The sequence below is a fragment of the Aplidium turbinatum genome, chromosome 11 (genome assembly GCF_918807975.1).
Source record: "Aplidium turbinatum chromosome 11, kaAplTurb1.1, whole genome shotgun sequence".
NCBI classification, from domain to species: Eukaryota; Metazoa; Chordata; class Ascidiacea; order Aplousobranchia; family Polyclinidae; genus Aplidium; species Aplidium turbinatum.
In genome coordinates, this window is record NC_137482.1 from 21,252,274 (window position 1) to 21,278,850 (window position 26,577).

The following is a 26,577-nucleotide window of genomic DNA, read 5'->3' on the forward strand; positions in this document are numbered from 1 at the left end:
TTATTTTATTACCTTGTCGTCATCGTCAACACATGTCGAACGTTATTTTTCGTTGCTAAACAGAATTCTAGGGGAGTGGCGTACTTCTTTAAAATCAGCCACATTGGAGACACTCGTGCGAGTGTCGTTAGATGGTCCCGCAGTACTGGATTACAATCCCGATAAAGCAGTTATTGCGTGGTGCAACGATTCTATTGTAGGACGTCGCCCAAGCCCAGACTTCAACAACGCTAAGTGATCATTTTTGTATTGTTTCAAGTTTAATTCTATTTACTTGTGCTAACGTTATTTTTATTTTGTATTTTGGCCTCCAAGCACGCAGATTTGGCCGCCGAGAAAGAGCTCCCGGTAGGCCACAATGGTCGCCGAAAAAAAACGAGTTTTAAGGCCTGTACTGTGTTGCAAAATTTTGTGCCGTAGGCCTAGCCGCCTATATCTTATTTTGAGGCAAAAACGAAAGATTATAATTAGGCTAAAAGCGAATAACAGAAATTGTTATATTGCAAAATGTGCAGTAGCTTACATGAATTTGAAAGGGCACCATTGCCCCCCCTGCCCCTCCATCTGCAGAAAAATGGAGGGCAGGGGGGCGGCCGCCCCCCCTGCCCCCCCGCTTCCGGCGCCCCTGGCCACCAAAATATGTCTCTAATACTTTTGTGAAACTGCCCAAATCAAAACTCAAAATTTGCTATATAGCTAATTTTATTAATTTTCACAAATGCATCGTGTTGATTTGGGCAGCTGAAAACATGAAATTATCTGATGAAACTGATTAGTCTGTTTACCGTACGCAACTGCCCAAATTAGCGTGAGGCAGTTTCCACAAAATGAAGAAATTCATTAATTTTTTCCATTTACACTACTGTATCGTTTAGATTTGGGCAACAAAAAGATATGAAATTATTTGATCATGGTCTATTTATAAAACTTCCCAAATTGGCATGATGCAGTTGCCTCGGCATCAAAATTTACAAAGTCTTTAATTTTTTTCATAATATCCATTAATGCATCATCTTGATTTGGGCAACTACAAAATATGAATTTATATAAATCTGGTGAATACTTTTGTAAAACAATTCTGGTAGAGAGGTTACAGTATTTTTTCAGCCATAAACGGACATAGCTATAAGCAACACTACAATGTTGTGGTGTTGCTTAGCTTTGTTTGGTTACTGTTGTAAAACTACCCAAATTAGAATGATGCAGTATGCACCAAAATAAAAATATTTAGTTTGTTTATGCAACTGTGTCATGTTAATTTCACCAACATTTAAAATCCTACTGCTGAAATACTGTATATAATCTCAAACCAATCATAATACTGTATATTCATTTATTTCAAAGCTTTCCAAACTCAAAACCTGCCATGTAAGCTGGCAAAATATTTGCTTTGCAAGATCTTGTGTGAACACATGGCAGCTCCACTTATTTTCATTAATATCTTGACTTCTGTTGTGTGGAGACAGATCCAGTTGTTTGCATTAACTTGACCTGCTCTTTCTGGTTGCAAAAAAAATGTTGGCAAGCTGCATGCGTATCTTCAAAGATGAATTCAGTTGTTCTATCTTGATTACTTTGGTAACAAATTCTAGCTAGCTGGTGATCTTGTTATGTTAGTTTTTCACTGTGATCATGCACCGCATACATTATATTTGGGCAATTTCTATAAAAGCGTGCAGATTTGGGCAAATTTACGTTCTGCCCCCCCAAAATGGTTTGGTCTCGTACGGCTATGCCTTGCAGGGTTACAATTTTCCATTATAAAATGGAATTGTATTTTGTCTATAGACCGACTTTTTTAGCCTTATCCACTTTTGGTAAAACAGCCGTGGCCTAATTCAATTAAGACACAAGCTAATAAAGTGTATCAAAATTATGCTATACCTAGATATGTTTTCTGAGTCAAAATACTAACTAACTAGGCTATCACTTAATTTTCAGTGAACACTTCAAAGTGCATCAAAAATCCTCTGCTAAAGGTTACACTATATTTGTTAACCTGCATCTCACGACCTTTAGGAATATAATTTCTGGTGTGAATAGTAAAAGGAAACAAACATGCGCCATTTTTGGTGCGACGTTATTGTATGGCCTATGAGAATCTCACATAACTGAAAGAGACCAGAGGGCTTATTTAATTTCCACAGAAAGTCTCAATACACTGCAAGTAACTTGCGCTTTTTACAAGCGAGCAGTTCAATGATTTTAACGTTTGAGCTGTATGACATCTGTATCCGGTATAAAGCTTTGCTTGCCAACGAACTGAGTGAATACGTAGGCACATCACGAACAAGCTTCGTATTTAGAATGTCTGAACAGTTGAGCTAGAGCTGGTTATAGTAACTTAATACGCCTACTCTTTTCATTATTACTGCATTATACCTACGCAAAGTTTCAATCTATCTTTGCTTCCATTAAAGTATCGCAAAGGGGCAAAGGATGGCCGCAGAACAAGCTAGGCTACTTCACGTTTTAAGTTTTATCCACAGCAATGAGTGCAAGGGCGGATCCAGCGAGTAGCCTTAGAGTGGGGGCGAGTACAATAAAACGCAATGCTTATGTCTACAGTAATCCCACCTGGCAAGTAAAGTTCCTTTGCTATGTTTTAGGGGTGATGCTACCGGGGATTATAAAAGTTTATTTGACTTGCCGGAGTTGCCAAATAAGCATCTCATCGGAATATCGAAAGGAAGTTTACAGTCATGACTAGCTTATCTTCTTCAGATTCTCTTAAAATGACACAGACGCAACATTATTAAAAAAGCTTTATGAAAAAGTGTAAAATGTACAACCATGAACGGTGGCAGTGGAAAAAAATGAAATAAAAATGAGAATTGCAGAAAATATAAAATCGCGTAGCCTACTTCGTAAAAAAACAACTTAGAAAGTGTTGAAAAAATGCGTAGGTGGCATCCAAGCAAACAAACCAATTCCTATTGCATTGATTCAACAATCAATGCAAACAAGGACTAGTTTGCTGAGTACAAAAGCAGTGCAAGAAAACATGGTTAATGGAAGTCAAACAGAAAACCATTAACCATGGTAGCTGGCGCACGCAATCTTTACAATGACAGTATCACAAGACCTCTTGTCTAGATTTTTTAAATTTGATTGGAATTTAATACATGATTATTAAAGAAAAAAATTAAACAGAACGGTCAATAGACCGTGAAGTTTGTTGGAATACCGTGAATCAATACATGGCGGAATGACGAGATTCTAATGCAACCTGAGAGGATAGCAGCTAATAGAGTTGCCATTTTACATCGTTTCAACAGCCAGTAATGCGTGTAAAAGGGGCAAGATAGGGCAGCTAAAAAATTATTACTGAATCGAACTTTATATCGAAAACCAAGAGTGTCAGATGATTTTGTATGACATCACAGTAAGCTCGGCTGAGTTCTTACAATAGTTTAGTACCACAAAGAAACATACACGCAACCAAGGATCGAACAGTTTGGCACAGCTAAATTTGAGAAATTTTTTGATGAACCATTAATGTGAAAAGCGTGCGGTAAATCCTTTAAAGCATTTTCAGTGGTGATAATCAAAACACGTCTAATAATCCAGCCAACGTATAAAATACAAACACATACGTGTAAAAAATTAAGAAAAATATTATTAAGACAGCTTCACCTTTCATGTTAAATAATTTGATGAAAAAATAGCTCCAATAAAAAGTCGTAGTGGAAGCACAAAAGAATGAATAACAGCAATGGAAACTTTTATATTATCACAGAACAGCTGGATTCAATGTGATCAGCATTATATATCAATCAATTACTAGGATACGAATTTAGTATTCCACAATACATGCATAGTAACATAGTTCTAAAAAAAAAGATTGTTTTTATATATTGAAAATACGTTAGGACTACTTCAATTGTAGTAACAAAAAGCGACATATCCATCAAAAACATAAAATCATTACAGCACAAACGCATTGTATGAAAATTTTTAACAGAAATCAGCAATTGTAAACCTACACAGCAAGCAAATGCTGTCAAAAAAGCTTCGTATTAAAAGAAGGACTTGTGGAGTCGGGCAAAAAAGTATGCGACTCCGACTCCTTGGTTTACAAGTGGCCGATTTCAGTGATGACATTTTTTTAAAAATATTTGTCCCTTTTTCTTTTTTAATTTCACTTGTCAAAATTGAAACGGCGTCTTTCAGAAAACTACTATTTTCTGAAGTTTCAGAGAACAAGAAATAATATTTTGCAATAAGATTGCAAACAAAGTTTTCATTGTTCACCGTTTTTTATCAAGCCGGAGTTGGCCTTTTTCTAAACGCCTCTGGCTCCGGACACGTAAAAACCCCTCCGACTCCACAGTCCTGATCAATACTGAAAAAGACCTGTAAGTGTTTTGCTGGAAGTTTTTTTTTATCCAACGGAGGGAATTTATTGCAAATTCAGCATTTTCAAATATGCGATGGTGACTCAAAACATACTTTTAAAATGGGAGCACGGTAGGTGCAGACAGTTAGGCGCCGGTCAAATAGGCGTGCACACTGTGGCATTAAGATAAGGGTGTTTCATTAAGACGGATCGATAAAAACAGTAAATAAAACAATGTTAATGGGTAAATTTTATTGATTTCTTTATGTAATTTATGGAAATGGGCTTCATCACTAAGGATGATTTTTTGTGAAAAATTCTCATCGATTTGTCTTTGCTCGTGCACCCAATCGGCGAACGTACGACGCTTCAAATGGTCAGCAAGCTTGAGTTCTTGTGTCAATTGAATTTTGTAAGCGTGTAGAGATAAATCTTTCGTCAAAATTTGAAGCAATGTGGTTGCGGAGAGGTTCAATTCCTGCGCGCGATGGCGAATAGAGGTGCCTGGACTCTCGGCCACATTCTCGCGCACTGCAGCAATGTTTTCAGCTGAACGGCATAAACGAGCACGCAATGGTGTTACTCTCGGTTCCCAGGTCGCATCATCTCTCGAAACAGCGTGCTCGTTTATGCCGTTCAGCTGAAAACATTGCTGCAGTGCGCGAGAATGTGGCCGAAAGTCCAGGCACCTCTATTTGCCATCGCGCGCAGAAATTGAACCTCTCCACAACCACATTGCTTCAAATTTTGACGAAAGATTTATCTCTACACGCTTACAAAATTCAATTGACACAAGAACTCCAGTCTGCTGATCATTTGAAGCGTCGTACGTTCGCCGATTGGGCGCACGAGCAAAGACAAATCGATGAGGATTTTTCACAAAAAATCATCCTTAGTGATGAAGCCCATTTCCATAAAGAAATCAATAAAGTTTACCCATTAACATTGTTTTATTTACTGTTTTTATCGATCCGTCTTAATGAAACACCCTTTATTTAGGTGCGGAGCACTTTGGCGCCAGGTCATTTAGGTGCTATTCCTAGCAAAGTCTGCAGATTATATCAGCTTGGCAGGTAGGGCAATGCTTTTCACACAAAATGTTATATTGAACAGAAAAATATATTATTTTGTTAATGCGCGTGCATTTAGTTAGTGCACTGTTGTGCATTTGTTGTTAGTCATGGCTTTACTGAGTGAAGCTGCTTTATCCGGCAATGCTTTTCATACAAAATGCTATATTGAACAGAAAAATAAATTGTTTTTATAATGCGCGTGTTCGGCATTTATTTGTTGTTATTCCATGTTTGCGTCGGCGAAAGCTTTGTCAATAAATTATTCAAGTTTCCGAACATGACTGAGTTCACTTTTAGTTAAGTCAAATAATAACTACACTAAACATCAGTAAAAAACATACCGTAGCCTATATTCCAGCGGGTTGTAAAAATTTTGGTGTGCAGTGCCTGACTATTGACTATGCATGCAAGTACAGCAAAGAACCCACTTGCTCTTTTGTTTGAAAAGGTACACGAGGTGTAAAGATGAAGAATTTTATTAAACAATTAATAAATACGGAAAATGCCCAATTAAACACTGCAAATAATAAAATAACCCACCTAAAGAATACAATGCAGACTTTACTAGGAATAGCACCTAAATGACCGGGCACCACAGTGCCCCGCACCTAAATATCTTGACGCCACAGTGTGCGCGCCTATTTGACAGGCGCCTGAAAGACGTGGACCCTTTAAAATCATCATATTGTTATCGTGACAAAGGCAGAGTATTTATCAATGCTGCCATAGGCGCCTAACCCGTGGGGGCCCGGCCCCCACGCATATTTCCCCGTGGGGGCAACTTTTATGCTGTATTGATACATAAAACAATAGATAAACTAGCGATCGGCACCAGGAAAACATTTTTTAAATGCAAACCGCAACAGCTTCGCGATAAATAATCACCAGAACGAGCAGCGATGCTACAATCCCACACCAGACAACAAAATCTGTCATTTTACATTGATTTAACGTCTGCAGACGCACCCAAAAACAACACAATTTGCTACGTAGACACGGAGCGTGCGTTTAGCTTTATGCACTTGCGAACAGACTCGATGTCGCTTTCGAAAGTCGAAACCTCTGCAGTGAATTGCTCACTGTGAAAATGAACTTGAAGTCTCGGCCCGAGATAACCACTAACATTAACCAACGCAACAAGGGCTGGTACAAACCGCATTGCGCACACACGGCCGTTGCCATAGAAACCCGATCAAAGGCGGGAATATGTGCATCTTTTGTTTCATCTACAACACGAAAACCGGCGTTTTACAGCGAATTGAAAGCAGGTCAGTCATAAGTTGCGACATTGTAGTGAAAAGGGAGAAATGTCAAGTGGAAAACTTAATCAAACATCTCTCCGTAACTATTTTCAAGGGCTGTTTACGGATGTCAGCTACTTCTAAATTTATTCAAGGTGACGTGCTGTTGAATTGATGTAAACAAGAATGATTTTACTTTCAACAGGTATATTTTCAAGCGTATGATTGATCATTGATCAAGTTAGTATTTGCATTCCATTTTCAAAACATTGTCATTCCATTAATACAGTATACCTTTTAGTAAACCATTTCGTCTCGTGTTTCATGCTAATAAATCTAGTTCGTTGCTGAACTTTATGTTGCGCTTAGCTTAAAGAGTCGCAGTCCATCAACCGCTAGCAGACGCATGGCATGTGTTTGCTTAACCGAAGTGATCGAGTTTTGTTTATAAGAATTAACGATAGGTCGAACGTAGCGATAACTCCGAGTGTGGCAATAAAAGCAATCCTAGTGTGACGGCATAATTACGTCATCAATCTGCGTGACATTTTGCTGAAGTTACGTTGCTGCTGATGAAACACGCTTTCGCCCCCACGGTCAAAAAAATAGTTAGGCGCCTATGAATGCTGCTCATGTAAAGTATGAGCACTGACTAGACAACTGGATGGAGATCACTTAAATCTAAATTCTATTTAGACACTAAAATTTGTTTGAACATGCAAATGCAATGAAATTCAATGCAGATACTGTTTTTGCAAAACCTGTTGACATATAACAATAAAATATACTCAAATATAAATGGAAAGCAACGATTGAATGTGGTCTCAATATGAACCTATGTCTTGATTTTCCCATCACAAAAAATACGACTAAAATGTAAAAAGATAAAAATCGTCATGTTGATAGTACGCAACACAACACAGTATTTTACGTCATAAGAAGGGTTGATTTATGTCAATTTGAGGAAAAAATTTACCATACGTCTTCCTTGCAATGCTGTCATTACATTAGTGTTATTCATAAGTTTGTAAATATTTTCCAATAATTCCATAAAATGCGATGTAGTCTGTCGTCTGATACAGCGGCGGTAGTTTAACTCTTCTGTCGCATCTTAGTGTAGGCACATTTGTCATGAAAAAAGGTTTCGTGTTTTTTTTTTGTTAAAAGCAAAAACTTTCTTGATTTTGTCAGATGATACAATAAAGATGAAAAAAAATTAGGGTGGCATTTTTTCTGTGCACTCTAATGACCAGAAATCCCCTATCAAAATGGCCAAAATGAAATTTTGGCCCCATTTATTAACAGTAAAAATTTATAAAAGTACTTTATGACGTAAATACTTTGTAACAAAGTTACTTTGTGACGCACATAGGCTACAACAAGCTTATTGAATCATTTTAATCAGCTGTTTTTTATAATTTGTGACGTCATAGATGAATGATAGTAGGCTACCAGAGAGAACCCAAGCTTGTATAACGGTTTTTACAGGTTTACTCAGGCTGCTGGATAAAAATAACAAAGAAGTGATGCTGGAGTAAAGGGCGAAACAGCCTGTTAAAATTTTTCAATAAATTGAAGAACTCATAGTAGCTGCTTTTTATGTAGAAATAGTTTCTGGCGATGATCTGCGAAGCAAACAGTCTGCGAGTAGCCAGAGTGTCTAATGATAAAATGTGATGCACAAATAAACCACTATTGCCCATGATGATTTAAATTATGCACGCCTTTTACCACTTTACATTTCTACAATGCAGCAAGCAGAAAAGGAGCACCCAGAGATCTTGGCAGAGTTCATGAAAGGGAATTTCTGCGTAACCAAAGGTGTTGCTGGATTCACATCAATACGTGCAGACAACGGAATTGAACAAGAAAATCGTGAACTCAAGGTTATTGGAGGCATAGTTGGAATTGCACAGAATCAAAAGTCACTGGACAAATACTTTCTCATCGCACCCAAACTCTCAAATTTGCAGCATGACTTTGAGAAAAAGTACTACTCTGGTAGCAAGGCAAAGAGAACACAACACCATGAGCTCACAGGAGGAAAACTCTCTCGAATAACGCAAAATGCTATCAAACTCAGCGTAGTATTTCACGAGCATAGAAACCCATTTGAATCCTCTGACGAAGATGAAATTTACAATTTGCTCACCAAAGCAGTTATGAACGAAACTGCTACCAACGACATCCTTCGGCGTGATGAGATTGGGCAACATATTTTCGAAAATTTCGTCATTGAACGAGTGAACGTCTTGTGGAAGGAAAACTTTCCGTGTGGGACAAAATGACCAGAAAGAAACTGTCTATATTCGAAAGTGCCAATGCAATTGCAAAAATCAGCATGGGAGACAAGGTAATCAAAATTAAAGAAGAGCGAGGACTGTTGCAACGTTTCATTGTAATATCAAGAAATCGACCGGAGATGGACCTCAAGGAATGAATCGGAACGTATGAGTTTGGTGTGGTGTCCCGATCCCTGTTTGCTTCAGATGGATCCCTCCTGCTGGCATATGATAAGGCATCAATACTCAGTCATCTTGAGAAGCTGCTGGATACCGGTAGTAACAGACAACGGGTACAAGTTGACAAGAATGAGGTAACTGTTACTCAGCGGTCTGATAACCATTAATTCCAAGTACCTTTAAAGATGACAGACACAGCAGTTGAATATACCACTGTGGACCTACCAGATGAACTGACAACTCACCAAGTGATCATCATTGATGGGAGGGCTACGTTAAACGCAGTTACCAAAACGGAACAAATGAAAACATGCCAAGACTTTGCCGAAGCCTTTCTTCAGATAATTTGTAACGTGGGTACATAGCATGACGAGATCAGGTTGGTGTTTGACCGGTACATCGAAACATCACTCAAGCAACAGATGAGAACAAAGAGGACCAAGAGAAAGTCAATATATTACCACGTGAAAGACAACACTTTAATCCAGAATATTTCCCTGAAGGACTTTCTCTCAGATATCCGCACCAAAGGAGAACTGACCGAGTATTTAGCTGAAAAGGTTGTACATTACAGCAAGAGCTCCAACAACAGACTGAAAAAACTACTGGTGACATCGGAAACACAAACCAAGGGCAATGTTAATATTCCAGACTCGCTCCTGACTCACAGCCAAGAAGAGGCAAACACTTTGATTGTTCTGCGCGCTCTAACTGTTCCCAATGAAACAGAACTGGCTGTCAGTTTCCCAGACTCGGACATCTTGTTGTTGCTCATCTACATGTATCCACACTTACCCGGGTCTAAAACTTTCCTTACGGAAAAAGGCAGATTAAAGAGGGACATTTGTGTGCGAAACATATACAACAACTTGGGACCAAAGTGTGCTTCTGCACTTCTAGGTTTTCATGCTCTGACTGGTTCCGATGTGACTGGGAGATTTGCTGGCAGAACCAAAGACTTGGATGCGAAGATGCGAAGGAAACGTAGATGCGAAGGAAGGTGCAGCTGCCACAAGAACAATATTCCATGTAGCCTACAGAAGTCTGTGGCTGTGGTCTCAGCTGTAAAAACAAAACTATCCAACCAGTGATAAATGAAGACTGAAAATTTGAAGATGAATTGCTTTCTTTGACATTCAATAAATATTATAAATTCCGTAGATGTCGGTTGTTAACGATAACTGCCATTTAATCAGAAGACCTAAGACTTCTTACATCTTTCGCGTGTAATACGACTTAAAGGATCGAACATTAATTCAAGTTTGATTGTATTTATATCAGTTCATTGGCTTTCTAGTTGCGTATTCTTTGTGAAAATGCATGCATTTAAGTTAATACAGTCCTTTGTGTAAAATTACAAAATTACGTAGGTAGCTTAGCATACGTTTCGGGTGCGCGGGGGTTATTTTGAATAACATTTTAAAATTTGACACATGTATCATATATGAAACATAAATTCGATGATCCCATTAGATTTCCTGGCTCAGAAAACATATATTCAGATATTTTATTTGTAATTGTAGCCTATATACTTGCGAAAACATTGCATAATTATTGTTGTGCCCCATTTTGGACGCCATCTTGGATTTCGTGGCCCAAAAATCTTCAGAAAAAATGCCACCCTAATTTTTTTTTAAGCTTATCATGTTTTCTTTCAAAAACAAGTGAGTTTTTGCTTTTAACAAAAAAAAAACACGAAATTACAAATATGCCTACACTATCTAGGCTTAGCACTGATGCCTGAAGATTTAGATTGTAAACGGAAAAGTCAAAAAGCCAATATTTGTGTCCACAATCAGGTATGCTATTAGGCGTCTTTTCAAAGACACAACCATTAAGCGGTATTACACTGGCGCCCTTTCCAGGACTGAAAAGAATTGACACTGCTCAAAACATGAGACTGCCTCTTTGACGATGTCTCAACACTGAAGACAAATTGCAATTTACTGAGCAGTTTGCTGTTCAGCGCCAAAAATATGGAAGAGGAATATAGAAAAAAATATTTCACGGGTGCAGAATAGAAAAACGTTTCTCCGTTCTCGAGCATACTCTGCTTTCTGAGTGAACAATGATTTTGCAACAACATCTCCAAGCTTTCTGTGGAGTGAAAGGAGACGACTTTTTCTCTGGTAACCAGCGGTTAATGATCAAATTCTGGTCTTGTTGAGGTAAAGAAAAACTTGGCGAAATCAAGCGTCACAGATGGTATATTATATCTCCAAAACTAAAGGATCCATAGAAAAAATTGAAATCAGCACCACAAATATGGGAGCAAGTCATTTAGGCGCCGGTCATATAGGCGTGCACACTGTGGCGTCAGGATATTTAGGTGTGAAGCACTGCGGCGCCCAGTCATTTAAGTGCTCTTCCTAGTAAAATCTGTTTGGCAGGTAGGGGAATGCTTTTCACAGAAAATGTTACATTGAACAGAAAAACATGTTGTTTTGTTAATGCGCGACTTTGCGTGCATTTATTTGTTGTTAGTGTTGGCTTCAGTCAGTGAAGCTGTTTTATCCAGCAATGCTTTTCACACAAAACGTTATATTGAACAGAAAAATATATATATTGTTTTTTTAATGCCTTTACAAATTGTTTCACCTAACGGATCATCAGAAGGTCTTATTCAAATAGAATTCTATTTAATTTTTATTTATTATGGATTTTATTTGAATAAGACCTTCTGATGATCCGTTAAGTGAAACAATTTGTAAAGGCTTCAGATAGTAATAAGTTAAAAACTATATTTGATTTAATTCGCTCTGCTTTGCCTTTTTGCTTGGCATTGAGCACTTTTTGTAGTATTAATAGTTTTCATTGTTTTGTTTTTTTAATGCGTGTGTTTGACATCTATTTGTTGTTAGTCCAGGTTTGCGTCGACGACAGCTTCATCAATAAATTATTCAAGTTTCCGAACATGACTGAGTTCACTTTTAACTAAGTTAAATAATAACTACACTAAACATCAGTAAAAAATATATCGTAGCTTATATTCAAGCGAGGTGGTGGGCACTAGGTTTTGACAAAGCTGAGTTGATACTATCTGCAGACTTTACTAGGAATAGCACCTAAATGAATGGGCGCAACGGTACCCGGTCATTTGGTCTAAAGACAATTGGTCGACAGTCATTCGGTCGACAGACAGTTGGTCGACAGGACGTTTGGTCGACAATACATTTGGTCGACAAGACATTTGGTCAACAGGACATTTGGTCGACAGGACATTTGGTCGACAGGACGTTAGGACATTTGGTCGACAGAACGATTCATTTTAGGGTTACCTAACCCAACTGTAACCCTAAACCAAATGTCCTGTCAACCAAATGTCTTGTCGATCAAATGTCTGTCGACCAAACGACCGGCTACAGGGCGCCACAGTGCTTTGCATCTAAATATCCTGACACCACAGTGCGCCTATTTGACCGGCACCTAAAAGAAGTGGACCCTCAAATATACCTCAAAATAGGTTTAATATTTCAGGCACCGAAGAGTATGTGCCTATTTGTTTTTAGTTGCCAGTGATATTTTTCTTGTAGCAAAGAAAACTTCACTGATTTTATTGCAGAGTACAAAATATAAGAAAACAAGTGCCATGTTCCAAAGGCCTTTACCTCATTGCACTACGTCACAATAATTATGTTTTTTTGTAAAGTATACTAAACTATACTATAGCCTACACCTTAAAAGTTAAAGTCAATTACTGAAGCAGGATCTCAACACATATATAATTTTTTAGATCTTAAAATGATTGTTGAAAACAAAGGTATTTAGTTCAAAATTAATTAGCAATTATCGTTTTTGTAATAAAGATGGCACAGTGACTGGATTCATTGCTTTTACATACATTCATACAACTAACACAAATATTAAACCACCTGATACACGCAGAAATCAGTCAATACGAATATGACTAAAAAATTGACCTAATACAATTTTATGATCTTTGTTAGAAGTGAGGTTCAAGAATACTAAAAAGGTTTGAAAAGCAGTTAATTAGGTGAGGTAAACTATGGCTTTGCTCAGTGAAAATTTAGCAGTATAACTAATTATTGTAAAATCCTTAAAAAAAGTCAAGATGAACCAAACTTCAATGTTAACCAGATCAAAACATTAAATTTATGATAATAATAACACTTAGAAAATGCAATACTTTAATTTTAAATGCTAATCTGTCACCCAATTTTCAGTTATGTCGAGTAAATTTTGCCGAGGGTTCTTCAGAACTAGTACCTTCAGTGGCTCGCTTCAAGGGAATAACAGTTACAATCGAACCATTTTCTCCAGAAGATGAGCTAATTGAACGAGATGCAGTTTCACTAAAACCACTCAAAGGTGCACTGCCATTGCTAGACTTGCAAACCAGTTCATCTCTTGACACTTTCCTTGTATCAGTAGAACAACTACTTATGGACCTACTTCCTAACAATTCCAACACTTCTTCCTTGACTTCCACAAGATCGGCCACCCTTGCCAACATATCTGAGTCTTTTAGCCAGACGTGGTTCATTGCCTGGTTTGAATTGAATCTTTCCCGTACATCAACTTTTATAAGATGGCTTATAAGATCTTTAGCCAAACTTGAAACTTTTTTCCATTGTTCAGGTTGAAAATTAAAATTAGCAGTTAATATTTGGTCTTTAAGGCTGTCTGTAGTGTCAGATCTATCAGGTGCAAAAGGGGGATAAGCTGCTAAACATATAAACAATATTATCCCTAAACTCCACATATCAACAAGTTTGGTGTAACCAGAAAAAGTTTGAGATGAAAGTTGATGGACTATTTCAGGAGACCAATAAGAAAGAGTACCTGCCAAAGTGTGCATTAAAGTTTTTTCAGAAGCAAGACGAGAAATTCCAAAATCTGTAATTTTTAACCTGCAAGGTTCCTCATGTGACATAAGCAGAATATTTTCAGGTTTTAAATCTCGATGGGTTATTCCATGATCGTGCAAGTACATTACTGCATTCAACATTTGGAAAAAATACAGCTTTGCTATTGGTTCAGGTAATGCTCCCTTTTTTACCCTGTTAAACAGATCTCCCCCAGGAGCATACTCCAGAACAAGATACAATCTATCGATAGTATCTATCACATCATGAACCCCAATAATCCCAGGATGATTCAGCTGTTTTAAAATTCTCACTTCCCCCCTTATATCTCCACTGCTTGCACCTGGTGAAATACTTGATTGCTTTATAATTTTACAAGCAAAGTGTCCATACCCATGTTTAAGCAATACCTTGTATACTTCACCACAAGCACCTGCTCCAATTCTCTTCTCAAGGACATATTTTTCAGAGAATTCCTTGTCATAGTCAGGCTCGTTTTGAGGAGTAATATATAGGAAAATCTCATTTGTATCATAGCAAAGGGCAATTTTGTCTTGGGACTTGAGGGTTCTTTGGCTTTTTGATGGCACTCTTTCACCATTGACAAAAGTTCCATTAGTGCCTCCTAAATCTTCTAAGAATACAATGGTGGAACCGTCAGAATTAACAGAGCGATTTATGGCAAATTGCTTTTTGCTATAATGGCTGAAGTATTTATGTTTCCGTATGGAAGGTATGTCAAATGAATAATCACAATCAGACTTTCGTCCAAAGGTATATCTGTCTTTCTCCATATCTAAGTTGTAAAACTCTTCCTTCATGGCGTACATGTTGCCCCAAAATTGAGTTTTTTCACCACTGCACTTCGAATCAGACAAAAGTAGCTCTGGTGAGCTATTAGGAACAGTGTCAATGCTTGTAACTGTTCCACTTGATGGTGTCGTTGAACTTGATGGTCCAGTGTCAGAATTTTTTCCACTGCTTAGAGACAGAGCATTGGGAGATGGATTGAGCTGAACATCACTTGAATCAGATGTTTTACTAACAATTGGCGAAGGCATCAACTGAGCATCAATTACACTTGAAGTGGCTTTAGTTGATTGAACAATTGGTTCCTCTTTAGTAGCATCTGATATTTTCAAATTTCTATTGTCAGTCATTTTTTAAATTTAAGTACCACACATAAAATTTCCTGAAAATACTGCTTCATTTTTATTGAGAAATTTAGGAAACAATTATAAGTATCGATTATTTAAAAGTTAATTTTATTAGTATATTAAACAAGTCACTTCAACAAAATTTAAAAAACAAGAAATGCAGACAGTATTCAAATCAAAAAGATTATGCATAACATTACAATAAATGTTTGTTTTGTCATTTCATATTAGCCAGCAAATAATTTGTTTTTGTACATTGACTTAATTTCTGCAAAAATTCATAAATACAAATAGCCTAAAAGACAGATTTTCCTACAAAAATAGTTGTTTGTTTGTCGTATCCAGGCTTACACCCGGTGGTTGAAGATTTAGATTAAGTGGACAGGAAGGCAAGGTAGCCAATCTTCATGTCCACCTTCAGGCATGCCTTTAAGTGTCCTGCCACAGACACAGCTGTATGCTCTTGAGCGGTGTCGAACCGGCGCCCTTTCGAGTGCCGTTCCTGTGTTCTCACCACTCGGCTGTGCAGCCAACACTGCTCAAATAACAAAAATTGTTTATACAGCACAACAGAAAGAAGATTTCGCATAAAGAAACCAATAATTCTAATTATTTCAAGGGCAATATATTATATATATAATAAATAACAACTTTTGTGTCATTTAACATACAGTAGGCTACCGTATATACTTGAATATAGTTCGATTCCTACTTTTTCGGTAAAATACGATGCCATTTATATTCTCTTGTGTATAAGTCGATTAGCTTCATTGCATGACAAAAGTTTTTAAACTATGTGACTTTTTGGGCAAGAAAATTGATGAAGCAAATGTTGAGAACGTCAAAGTGGCAATATTTATGTTTGTGATCACAGGCCTTAAAACTCGTGTTTTTTTCCGGCAGCCATCGTGGCCTACCGAGAGCTCCTTCTCGGCGGCCAAATCTGCGTGCTTGGAGGCCAAAATACAATAACGATAGCACAAGTAAATAGCATTAAACTTGCAACAATGTTAAAATGATCACTTAGCGTTGTTGAAGTCTGGGCGACGTCCTGCAATAGAATCGTTGTACCACGCATTAAATGCTTTATCGGGATTGTAATCTGGTATTGCGGGACCATCTAACGACCCTAAATTGTTTTAACTGCTCGCAGCTCAGTAAATTGTATTAACTAGGGTGGATCAAAAAAAACGAATTTTTGAGTTCAGCTTAGTGCATCTGCCAAAAGATGCAGTTTGGGCTATCTTTTACATTGGTACTTGAAAAAACATTTTTTGACCCCGTTTGACCCCTATCCAAGAGCGCTCTAGTGGCCGCCAAGGCAAAATTCCTTAAATTAGCCATAATACTTTTTCTAGTGGGTGTAGGGCTGTAGGCTAATGATTTTGGTGTCTAACCCCACTAAATCAAGTCTTAGGAAGTCACTTCTGCAGTCTAAAATGATGCATGGGCAGCCAAAATTGCATAATGACATTTTTGCTCTAAAAAAGGCATTTTATGGAAATAAAATGGCATTTTTAGATATTTTGGGCAGTTTTATGGATGAAATACTAAAAAAAGTGTAACCTAGGTAAAACACACGAGGATGTGACCATTTGTGTGCAAACTGGCCTCTAGTCCAATGAGTTGATATGAGGTCCAATAGACTACAGAAGCATACGATAGTGCAGCTGCATGCCGCATATATATATATTTATTTGATAGTGTAAACTTAACTATTGCATTTATTACAGCTTTAGATATTGTTTATTTCAATGTTTGCAAGTATCTGATCACACTTAACTTAATTGAGTTTATATAATGTTTAATAGAGACAAAACTTGCATTTGGCTTCTGAATAAGTATCCCATTGAACACATCCTGGGTAGTGTGCACTCAACCCCCTTGTTTTTTACTTTTTTTTGTACTATTGACTTGTAGATTTGTGAGATTGTTCCACTAGCCAAGAATCTTTGTTGGTCCAAAAATCAGTAGAATTGGGGCACATTTATGTGGGCCACCATCCCATTCAAATTTTTAGGTTTGCCATTAAGTAAATATTGAATTACCGGTATTTTCACGCTTCTCAACAGAATTTGTATGTTTCAACAAAATAATATGCATAAAACTTTTGCCTGTTCGACTATCTATCGTACAGGGAATTAAAAGAATATGCTTGTCTACATAGGCGTCGATTTTTTCTTAGAAGAGAGGAATTCTGGGTGGGCAAGAGTTTTCAAACAGATTTCATTGAATGTGTGTTTGCAAATTCGCAATGGTTCAGTCTTCGAAATGAGCATATTTTTACTTCGGCAAAAACGTTGCCGAGGCCAAACGGCAAAATTTGAAACTGCCTCGGCAATTACTGTAAATATTTATTAGGAAAAGATTGTACTAAAACATGTAAAACGAGAAGCGAAAAATATACTAGAGTAGTCTATTACGAACGCATTGTTTGATTTATTGTGGTGTAATAATACTAAAAGTAGTGATAAAGCGAGCAACGCGATACGCACGCTATTACGGTAATTCACGTTAAAAAACTCACCGGGAGGGGAAAGTAAGTTAATTTTGGGTTGATTCAACGTTCGAGTCAGCACAAATCGATTTAATTTTTCCGGCGGGTTATATTGCGTAACAACAATGCCCAATAAGAAATTTACGTTTGTTTTACATTAATTTCGACATCTAGCGATGTTGAATTATCATAAAATAACGTAAATTACTCAACCAGGTACAGGTAACATATTAATAGCTCCCTGCGAGAAGATCGCCTCGATTTACGTAAGCTTATAAGCCAACATAATTTCGGCACAATTGGGACACTGCGAGCAACACAAAGTCTGTTTGATGAACTAGTCAGAATCGGTATCATCAGATGCTGTATCAGCTGGACGAGATAACGGAAAGCGAGGCGCAACAAGGAGTAGATGCTTACAATAATTTGACGTCTACTGGAGTTAAATCAATGCAAATAGCAGGCCTTGAAACAACTTTTTTTTTCCGGCGGCCAAACGTGTCCGACTGAAGCAAGCTGTTCGGCGGCCAATCACAAGCACATGGCGGCCATCGGAACTTCGACACACATTTTTACTTCGGCAGAAGCGAAAAATATACTAGAGTAGTCTATCACGACCGCACTGTTTGATTTGTTGTGATGTAATAATGCCAAAAGTAGCGATAAAGCGAGCTACAAGATACGCACGTGGCACGCTGTTGCAGGAATTCACGTTAAATAACTCACGGGGAAAAGTGAGTTAATTTTGGGTTGATTCAACGTTCGAGTCAGCACAAATCGATTTAATTTTTCCGCTCGGTTATATTGCGTAACAACAATGCCCAATAAGAAAGTTACGTTTGTTTTACATTAATTCGACATCTAGCAACGTTGAATTATCATAAAATAACGTCAATTGCTCAACCAGAAACAGGTAACAAATTAATAGCTCCCTGCGAGAAGATTGCCTCGATTTACGTATACACTAACATAATTTCGGCACAATTGGGATACTGCGAACAACACAAAGTCTGTTTAATAAAGAACTAGCTGCCAGAATCGGAATCATCAGATGCTGTATCGAAGCACGAGGTTGTCGCGTCATCACTGGAATCAGACACATCAAGAGGCTCATAGCTTGGCTGTAAATCTATACCGTCTTTGCCGTTCGCAATGAAGCGTCCACGTTTTGCGGCTTTCGGGCTTTGATACCACTCCACAGGCCTCTTTTTTTTCATAAAGATCCATCAGGGTGTTGATTAGGGAATAAATCTATGCTGTGCCATAACGACTGGGAGGAATGTTTAACCCTAACATTACAAGCGCTCGTGTGGCCTCGGCATTTTCATTGCCGACGCTAATTTTGAAAACTGAATTTATCGCATCAATAAAGTGTATTGTGGTGTCACTTACATCCAGCTTATGTCAGACATCAGCTGCTTGGTCAATCAATAATGTTAACAATTCAAGCATAGACAGGGTGTATTGTGATTTATCGAGTGCTTTAACTCTTTTCTAGTCCTTTGTGATTATAAGTGGCAAAGTACTACTACTTTATTTACAAGGCCGCTTGTGTAAAATTTTCTCGGAACTTCATGGCGGACAAATGCGGCCGACAGAAGGGCGAGACCCGGCGGACAAAATGTCGGTTTTTGTAGGTTAATCGCGGCGATGGCCGCCTTCAGTTTCGAGGCCTGAATTATAGGGTGATATTTTTATAAAATATTCTCCCAGCTGGGCACGTGTCTAAGCGCCGTCGAAGTAGGAAGTAACCCAAATAAACCATCCAGCAATAGTAAGATTGAATCAACATTCTAGTCTGGTGTAGTCTAAGTAAATTAGTTTTTTCTTGTAATCTTGTTGTCCTTACAATCACCTCGGCAATTGCCGACGCTAATTTCGAAAAGTGTGGTTAGTCTTTCTCACAAAGACTGCGTTTAGCGTCGCTGCAGCAATTAAGCTTTAATAGGTTGGATGTTTTCTTTCTTGCATCTTGCGATCTTATGAGCGCTGCTAAACTAAACAAACTTCTTTTATGTTTTCCTTTGCGACCTAAAAAGCGCGTGACTCGTGACCTGTTATCTTTAAAGTGGCGCCTTCGGATTTGCCGCATTTGTAAAAGCGATTGTTTTTAGTACGTCTTTAGTTTGTATCGGTTATTTTATTGTCATGTTCATTGTGATGTCATATTCACATTCCCTTACGCTGACCGGGAACTGAAGTTTGATTGTGACGTAACGAAAGTGAGACCATTCGGAGAAAAGATCAAATTGCCGACGCAAATTTGGAGAAAAGATCAAACGTGGCTTTCTCTCACCAGGAATTGCCAACTGTGGCAGTTGCCGTAGCAACAACAATGCAGTGCGTACCGCCGTTTTTCCACGCAGCGTTGTTACGGAATTGCTTTGTTCTGTCGGATACCTAGCGAGAGACATACCGTAAAACAAGAAGTTGCGCTGCAGTTGGTTGGATAGTCCAGCGTTTAAGAAAAACGGAAATAATTGTAATGAACACTTCATAAGTGTCATGAAAACAGGGTGGGCGAAACATATTTTGCCCACCCTCGTTTCACGGCAGGGTTGGCGTCGCCCACCCTGCCCACCCTATTTCGACGCCTATGCTTGTCTATACGAGTTGTCTGTGAATTCACATTTTTTACGCGTTGGAATAGCTAAAAATACAACTCCAGTGAGCGGAAGTGGTCTAAAATTCTAATTTCACACTGGAAATAAATCAAATACCATAGAAAGTTACCAATATAGGCTAGTGAGTTTGCTACATGAAAGCCTGGTATTGAATCTGTATGTATACAGTAACTGTAAACTTTTACTAACACATTTTGTCACAGAAGGCAATGTGATCAACTAGTGTAATCTGTGCAAGAGGATATTAGTTTTTTTCCATTCTCAAATTAGGTGTGTCTTTTCTGTTAGCTTCCACTATTTGTAAAGTGTTTTGATAGTGTTCCTCGTTTCTGGCACAATGTAGGTAATCGGTGCTCAGTTTAACTCCATGTTCAGCCACATTGTAAACAGCTTTCTGGTACGACTCTGATTCAGACCATTTCTCTACTGATAAAGGAAGAAAATCATCATTTATCTCTAAAACAGAGAAAAAGAACCAAGAGTCCTTTGTGATAAAATCTGTCAGTTTTGATTCCAGGTTGATTTCTGATGGAAAACATGGTCCGTAGCTGGCCAGTGCCAAACCGATCTGCTGACAGTGTAAAAACAGGATCTGTAGGTTTTACATGTATAAGTTCATCAGCCATCTGATGTTTACCTCTTCCTGAACTTCAGAGCTGAACAGTGCCAGTCCAGTGGTACCATCTCAGCAGAGAGATACCAAAATTGACGCTTGAAGCTACGTTCAGCAGCATCTGATATCAACTTATGCACTGCTCCATATCTGAGAATGTTCTTGTACATAGTCAAACGGTTCCAAGGAGCATCTACAGCATTGTACAGCAACACTACACCGAAACCAATATATACAGTAGACGAGGGAAATAAAATTCATAAGATCTTTCAGTTTAGCCACTTGTGAACCTGATGTGATAGTTCCCTTAGGTAACTTAGCTATTTGATTTTCCAGTAGCACCAATTAATAGGAATGAATCAATTTGGCCATCCATCTGGCCTTGTGTGTGGCCCCAGAACGGTAGAATTTCACATTTTGTAGACCAGGACTGATATAAGCAATGCACATTGCACAAGTTCATAAGTTATTTACTGTATAGTCGCCTGAAATGAACTTGTATTTGCTTTGTGCAAGTTGAACAACGTCATCTTTGAGGTTCTGAATGAGATCGTGTGTTGTTACTAGAAAGCTGTTGATATCCAGTGTACTTAGCAGTTAGCCACTGTGGATTAGAACCCCAGTTATTGCGGAGTCTTATGAAGATGCTCATTTCTGGTTATTTTAAAACCTCTAGCTTCAAATCTTCAAAGATACATGACACAACGATTTCACCAAAGTGATGTAAACAACCTGACCAGAGAAGTTCCTTATCTTAAGAGCTACAGTAGAAGCAGTTTTTGCGTTTCTTTTTTTAGAGTGTTTTTGTCGTTTTTCTGCACTAAGAATCCTATTTTCTTTCCTTCTTGTTATAGTCGTCATTTTATTTACGTTGAATATATGTAACTCGTGACCAGCGTCACTACATAATCACCGTTCAGCGTTTTCTGGTACAGACGTTGGAATTGATTACCACCGCACTGCGCGTGTAATCAATTGAGCGTTCTGTACCACGTTCCTCAGTTGATTGTTTTGCGTTTCTTTCTTACTATATATTGCGTTGATTTTATACACGAGTCAGTAAGTAACAAGAGGTAAATGGTTTTCTCACTTGGTTGGCTATCGCTACAATCATAGGCGTCGATTGTTTCTTAGAAGAGAGGAATTCTGGGTGGGCGAGAGTTTTCAAACAGATTTCATTGAATGTGTATGTTTGCAAATTCGCAATGGTTCAGTCTTCGAAATGAGCATATTTTTACTTTGGCAAAAACGTTGCCGAGGCCAAACGGCAAAATTTGAAATTGCCTCGGCAATTACTGTGAATATTTATTAGGAAAAGATTGTACTAAAACATGTAAAACGAGAAGCGAAAAATATACTAGAGTAGTCTATTACGAACGCATTGTTTGATTTGTTGTGATGTAATAATACCAAAAGTAGTGATAAAGCGAGCAACGCGATACGCACGCTGTTACGGTAATTCACGTTAAAAAACTCACCAGGAGGGGAAAGTAAGTTAATTTTGGGTTGATTCAACGTTCGAGTCCACACAAATCGATTTAATTTTTGAAGAACCTATTTTTGAAGAACCTTTAATTTTTGATTTGTTGTGATGTAATAATACCAAAAGTAGTGATAAAGCGAGCAACGCGATACGCACGCTGTTACGGTAATTCACGTTAAAAAACTCACCGGGAGGGGAAAGTAAGTTAATTTTGGGTTGATTTAACGTTCGAGTCAGCACAAATCGGTTTAATTTTTCCGGCGGGTTATATTGCGTAACAACAATGCCCAATAAGAAATTTACGTTTGTTTTACATTAATTCGACATCTAGCGATGTTGAATTATCATAAAATAACGTTAATTACTCAACCAGGTACAGGTAACATATTAATAGCTCCCTGCGAGAAGATCGCCTCGATTTACGTAAGCTTATAAGCCAACATAATTTCGGCACAATTGGGACACTGCGAGCAACCCAAAGTTTGTTTGATGAACTAGTCAGAATCGGTATCATCAGATGCTATATCAGCTGGACGAGATAGCGGAAAGCGAGGCGCAACAAGGAGTAGATGCTTACAATAATTTGACGTCTACTGGAGTTAAATCAATACAAATAGCAGGCCTTGATACAACTTTTTTTTTCCGGCGGCCAAACGTGTCCGACTGAAGTAAGCTGTTCGGCGGCCAATCACAAGCACATGGCGGCCATCGGAACTTCGACACGCATCAACATACAGTCTTCGAAATTAGCACATTTTTACTTCGGCAGAAGCGAAAAATATACTAGAGTAGTCTATCACGACCGCACTGTTTGATTTGTTGTGATGTAATAATGCCAAAAGTAGCGATAAAGCGAGCTACAAGATACGCACGTGGCACGCTGTTGCAGGAATTCACGTTAAATAACTCACGGGGAAAAGTAAGTTAATTTTGGGTTGATTCAACGTTCGAGTCAGCACAAATCGATTTAATTTTTCCGCTCGGTTATATTGCGTAACAACAATGCTCAATAAGAAAGTTACGTTTGTTTTACATTAATTCGACATCTAGCAACGTTGAATTATCATAAAATAACGTCAATTGCTCAACCAGGTACAGGTAACAAATTACTAGCTCCCTGCGAGAAGATTGCCTCGATTTACGTATACACTAACATAATTTCGGCACAATTGGGATACTGCGAACAACACAAAGTCTGTTTGATAAAGAACTAGCTGTCAGAATCGGAATCATCAGATGCTGTATCGGAGCACGAGGTTGTCGCGTCATCACTGGAATCAGACACATCAAGAGGCTCATAGCTTGGCTGTAAATCTATACCATCTTTGCCGTTCGCAATGAAGCGTCCACGTTTTGCGGCTTTCGGGCTTTGATACCACTCCACAGGCCTCTTTTTTTTTCATAAAGATCCATCAGGGTGTTGACTAGGAAACAAATCTATGCTGTGCCATAACGACTGGGAGGAATGTTTAACCCTAACGTTACAAGCGCTCGTGTGGCCTCGGCATTTTTATTGCCGACGCTAATGCGCCATTTGCCGACGCTAATTTCGAAGACTGAATTTATCGCATTAATAAGGTGTATTGTGGTGTCACTTGCATCCAGCTTATCGTGAGACATCAGCTGCTTGATCACTCAATAAGGTTAACAATTCAAGCATATACAGGGTGTATTGTGATTTATCGAGTGCTTTAACTCTTTTCTAGTCCTTTGTGATTATAAGTGGCAAAGTACTACTACTTTAATTTGCAAGGCCGCTTGTGTAAAATTTTCTCGGAACTTCATGGCGGACAAATGCGGCCGACGGAAGGGCGAGACCCGGCGGACAAAATGTCGGTTTTTGTAGGTTAATCGCGGCGATGGCCGCCTTCAGTTTCGAGGCCTGAATTATAGGGTGATATTTTTATAAAAGATTCTCCCAGCTGGGCACATGTCTAAGCGCCGGCGAAGTAGGAAGTAACCCAAATAAAACATCCAGCAATAGTAAGATTGAATCAACATTCTAGTCTGGTGTAGTCTAAGAAAACTAGTTTTTTCTTGTAATCTTGTTGTCCTTACAATTGCCGACGCTAATTTCGAAAAGTGTGGTTAGTCTTTCTCGCAAAGACTGCGTTTAGCGTCGCTGCAGCAATTAAGCTTTAATAGGTTGGATGTTTTCTTTCTTGCATCTTGCGATCTTATGAGCGCTGCTAAACTAAACAAACTTCTTTTTTGTAAAAGCGATTGTTTTTAGTACGTCTTTAGTTTGTGTCGGTTATTTTATTGTCATGTTCATTATGATGTCATATTCACATTCCCTTACGCTGACCGGGAACTGAAGTTTGATTGTGACGTAACGAAAGTGAGACCATTCGGAGAAAAGATCAAATTGCCGACGCAAATTTGGAGAAAAGATCAAACGTGGCTTTCTCTCACCAGGAATTGCCAACTGTGGCAGTTGCCGTAGCAACAACAATGCAGTGCGTACCGCCGTTTTTCCATGCAGCGTTGTTACGGAATTGCTTTGTTCTGTCGGATACCTAGCGAGAGACATAGCGTAAAACAAGAAGTTGCGCTGCAGTTGATTGGATAGTCCAGCGTTTAAGAAAAACGAAAATAGTTGTAACGAATACTTCATAAGTGGCATGAAAACAGGGTGGGCGAAACATATTTTGCCCACCCTCGTTTCACGGCAGGGTGGGCGTCGCCCACCCTGCCCACCCTATTTCGACGCCTATGGCTACAATTATTATTATTGTTTATTTTATATTAAACGTCTGGAAATACAACAGACATTTAACTGGCGTCGCCGGCAGGATCTTTACAGAATTTCTACAGGATTTAGAAACATGGAGAAACTGATCGAAGTCCTGCAACAACAAATTGCCAACCAAGAACGTCAGACGAAGGAGCAAATTGCCAGACAAGAAGAACGTCACCAGGAACGTCAAGAAGAACAAGAAAGGCGCCACCAAGAACAACTACGAGAAATACGAGCCCAAACTGCGAGATCACAGCCAACAATAATACAACAACAGGTATCTTTACCTAAGTTCGTAGCGTTCGAAGCCACCACTGAACTGTGGGCAGACTATTGGAAAAGGTTTAACACCTTTGTAGCAGCACATTCAGTCGCACAAGACAAAATGCCGCAGGTTTTTCTCACCAATCAATCACCTACAATCTACAAAATGTTAACAAATTTGGCTGCGCAGGAAACAAACCCAAAAGAAGTCAACGATCTCACCATGACGGAAATTACAAATTACATGGCTCAACAATTCGACCCAAAACGCTTCATCGTGAGGGAGCGATTCCGTTTCTGGAGCGAAATGAAGCGCAAGCCCGGTGAAACAGCTCAAGAACTAGCCATCCGCATACGTCAGGCAGCTGCCACCTGTGACTTCTCGTCCATTTCAAATCCATTGGACGAAGCTTTACGTACTCGTTTTATTTGTTCAATAGGTAACGAGGCTGTGCTTAAGGCGTTATTCAAAATCAGAGCTGATGAACTTACTTTCAAACGTGCGGTGGAGGTTGCATCAGAAACCGAAGAGGCAGCCAAGGTGGCCAAAGAAACTGTTTACGGCACTCCACTAGCACCAGTTGCGAAAGTAAGGACCATCAGCAAACCTCCAAAAACTAGGCAACTTACAGGTACTTTCTTTTCTTCTAAAAATAAAGAATGCTATCGCTGTGGTAATTCCAACCACAACGCCAATGACTGTAGGTTTAAGAAAGCCACTTGCCATTTCTGCAATATTACGGGACACTTACAGAGTGTTTGTCGAAAGAAAGCTAGACAGTTCAAACTTTCTAAGGTAAATTGTATCGAGGAAATTAACATGCTTTCTAGTTCTTGCAGAAAACCTCGAAATTCAAAGTTGGAAGTACCAATCTCCATTAATTCGGTAACCACACACTTAGAACTGGACACTGCTACAAATGGAAATTTCCTTTCCAGCGACGTCTGGACTCGGGTAGGCGCACCTCAATTGCAAGCACCAGTGTCGCAGTTCCAATCTGCTACCAAGCATCTAGTACCAATCACGGGTTCTTTCACGGCCCAGGTAACTTGTCCTTCCACGGGAAGGTCAGATAATATTTCTTTTGTAGTCACGACAGTCAAAGGACTAAACTTGCTAGGTCGTGATGCAATCTCGTCTTTAGGAATTTCTATCGATAAATTCCTTCTGTCTAACTGTTCTACTTTACAGAGCATCCAGTCATACGACAAGCCTGATAAGAGTCTGGAGAAAGCATGCTCCCTCTTATGTGACGAG

General features: G+C 38.7%; 1 protein-coding gene across 1 annotated transcript; it reads right to left on the reverse strand.

Moving 5' to 3' along the window:
* Positions 1–13,295: 13,295 nt before the first annotated feature.
* LOC145780317 (serine/threonine-protein kinase Chk2-like) lies at positions 13,296–15,101 on the reverse strand. Its single transcript, XM_082592019.1, has one exon. It carries the CDS (start codon positions 15,099–15,101, stop codon positions 13,296–13,298), a length of 1,806 nt encoding a protein of 601 aa, XP_082448145.1.
* Between the last annotated feature and the right edge of the window lie 11,476 nt (positions 15,102–26,577).

Bases quoted from the DNA above. Each gene is read 5' to 3' on its own strand.
- LOC145780317 (XM_082592019.1), bottom strand. From the start codon at position 15,101: ATGACTGACAATAGAAATTTGAAAATATCAGATGCTACTAAAGAGGAA.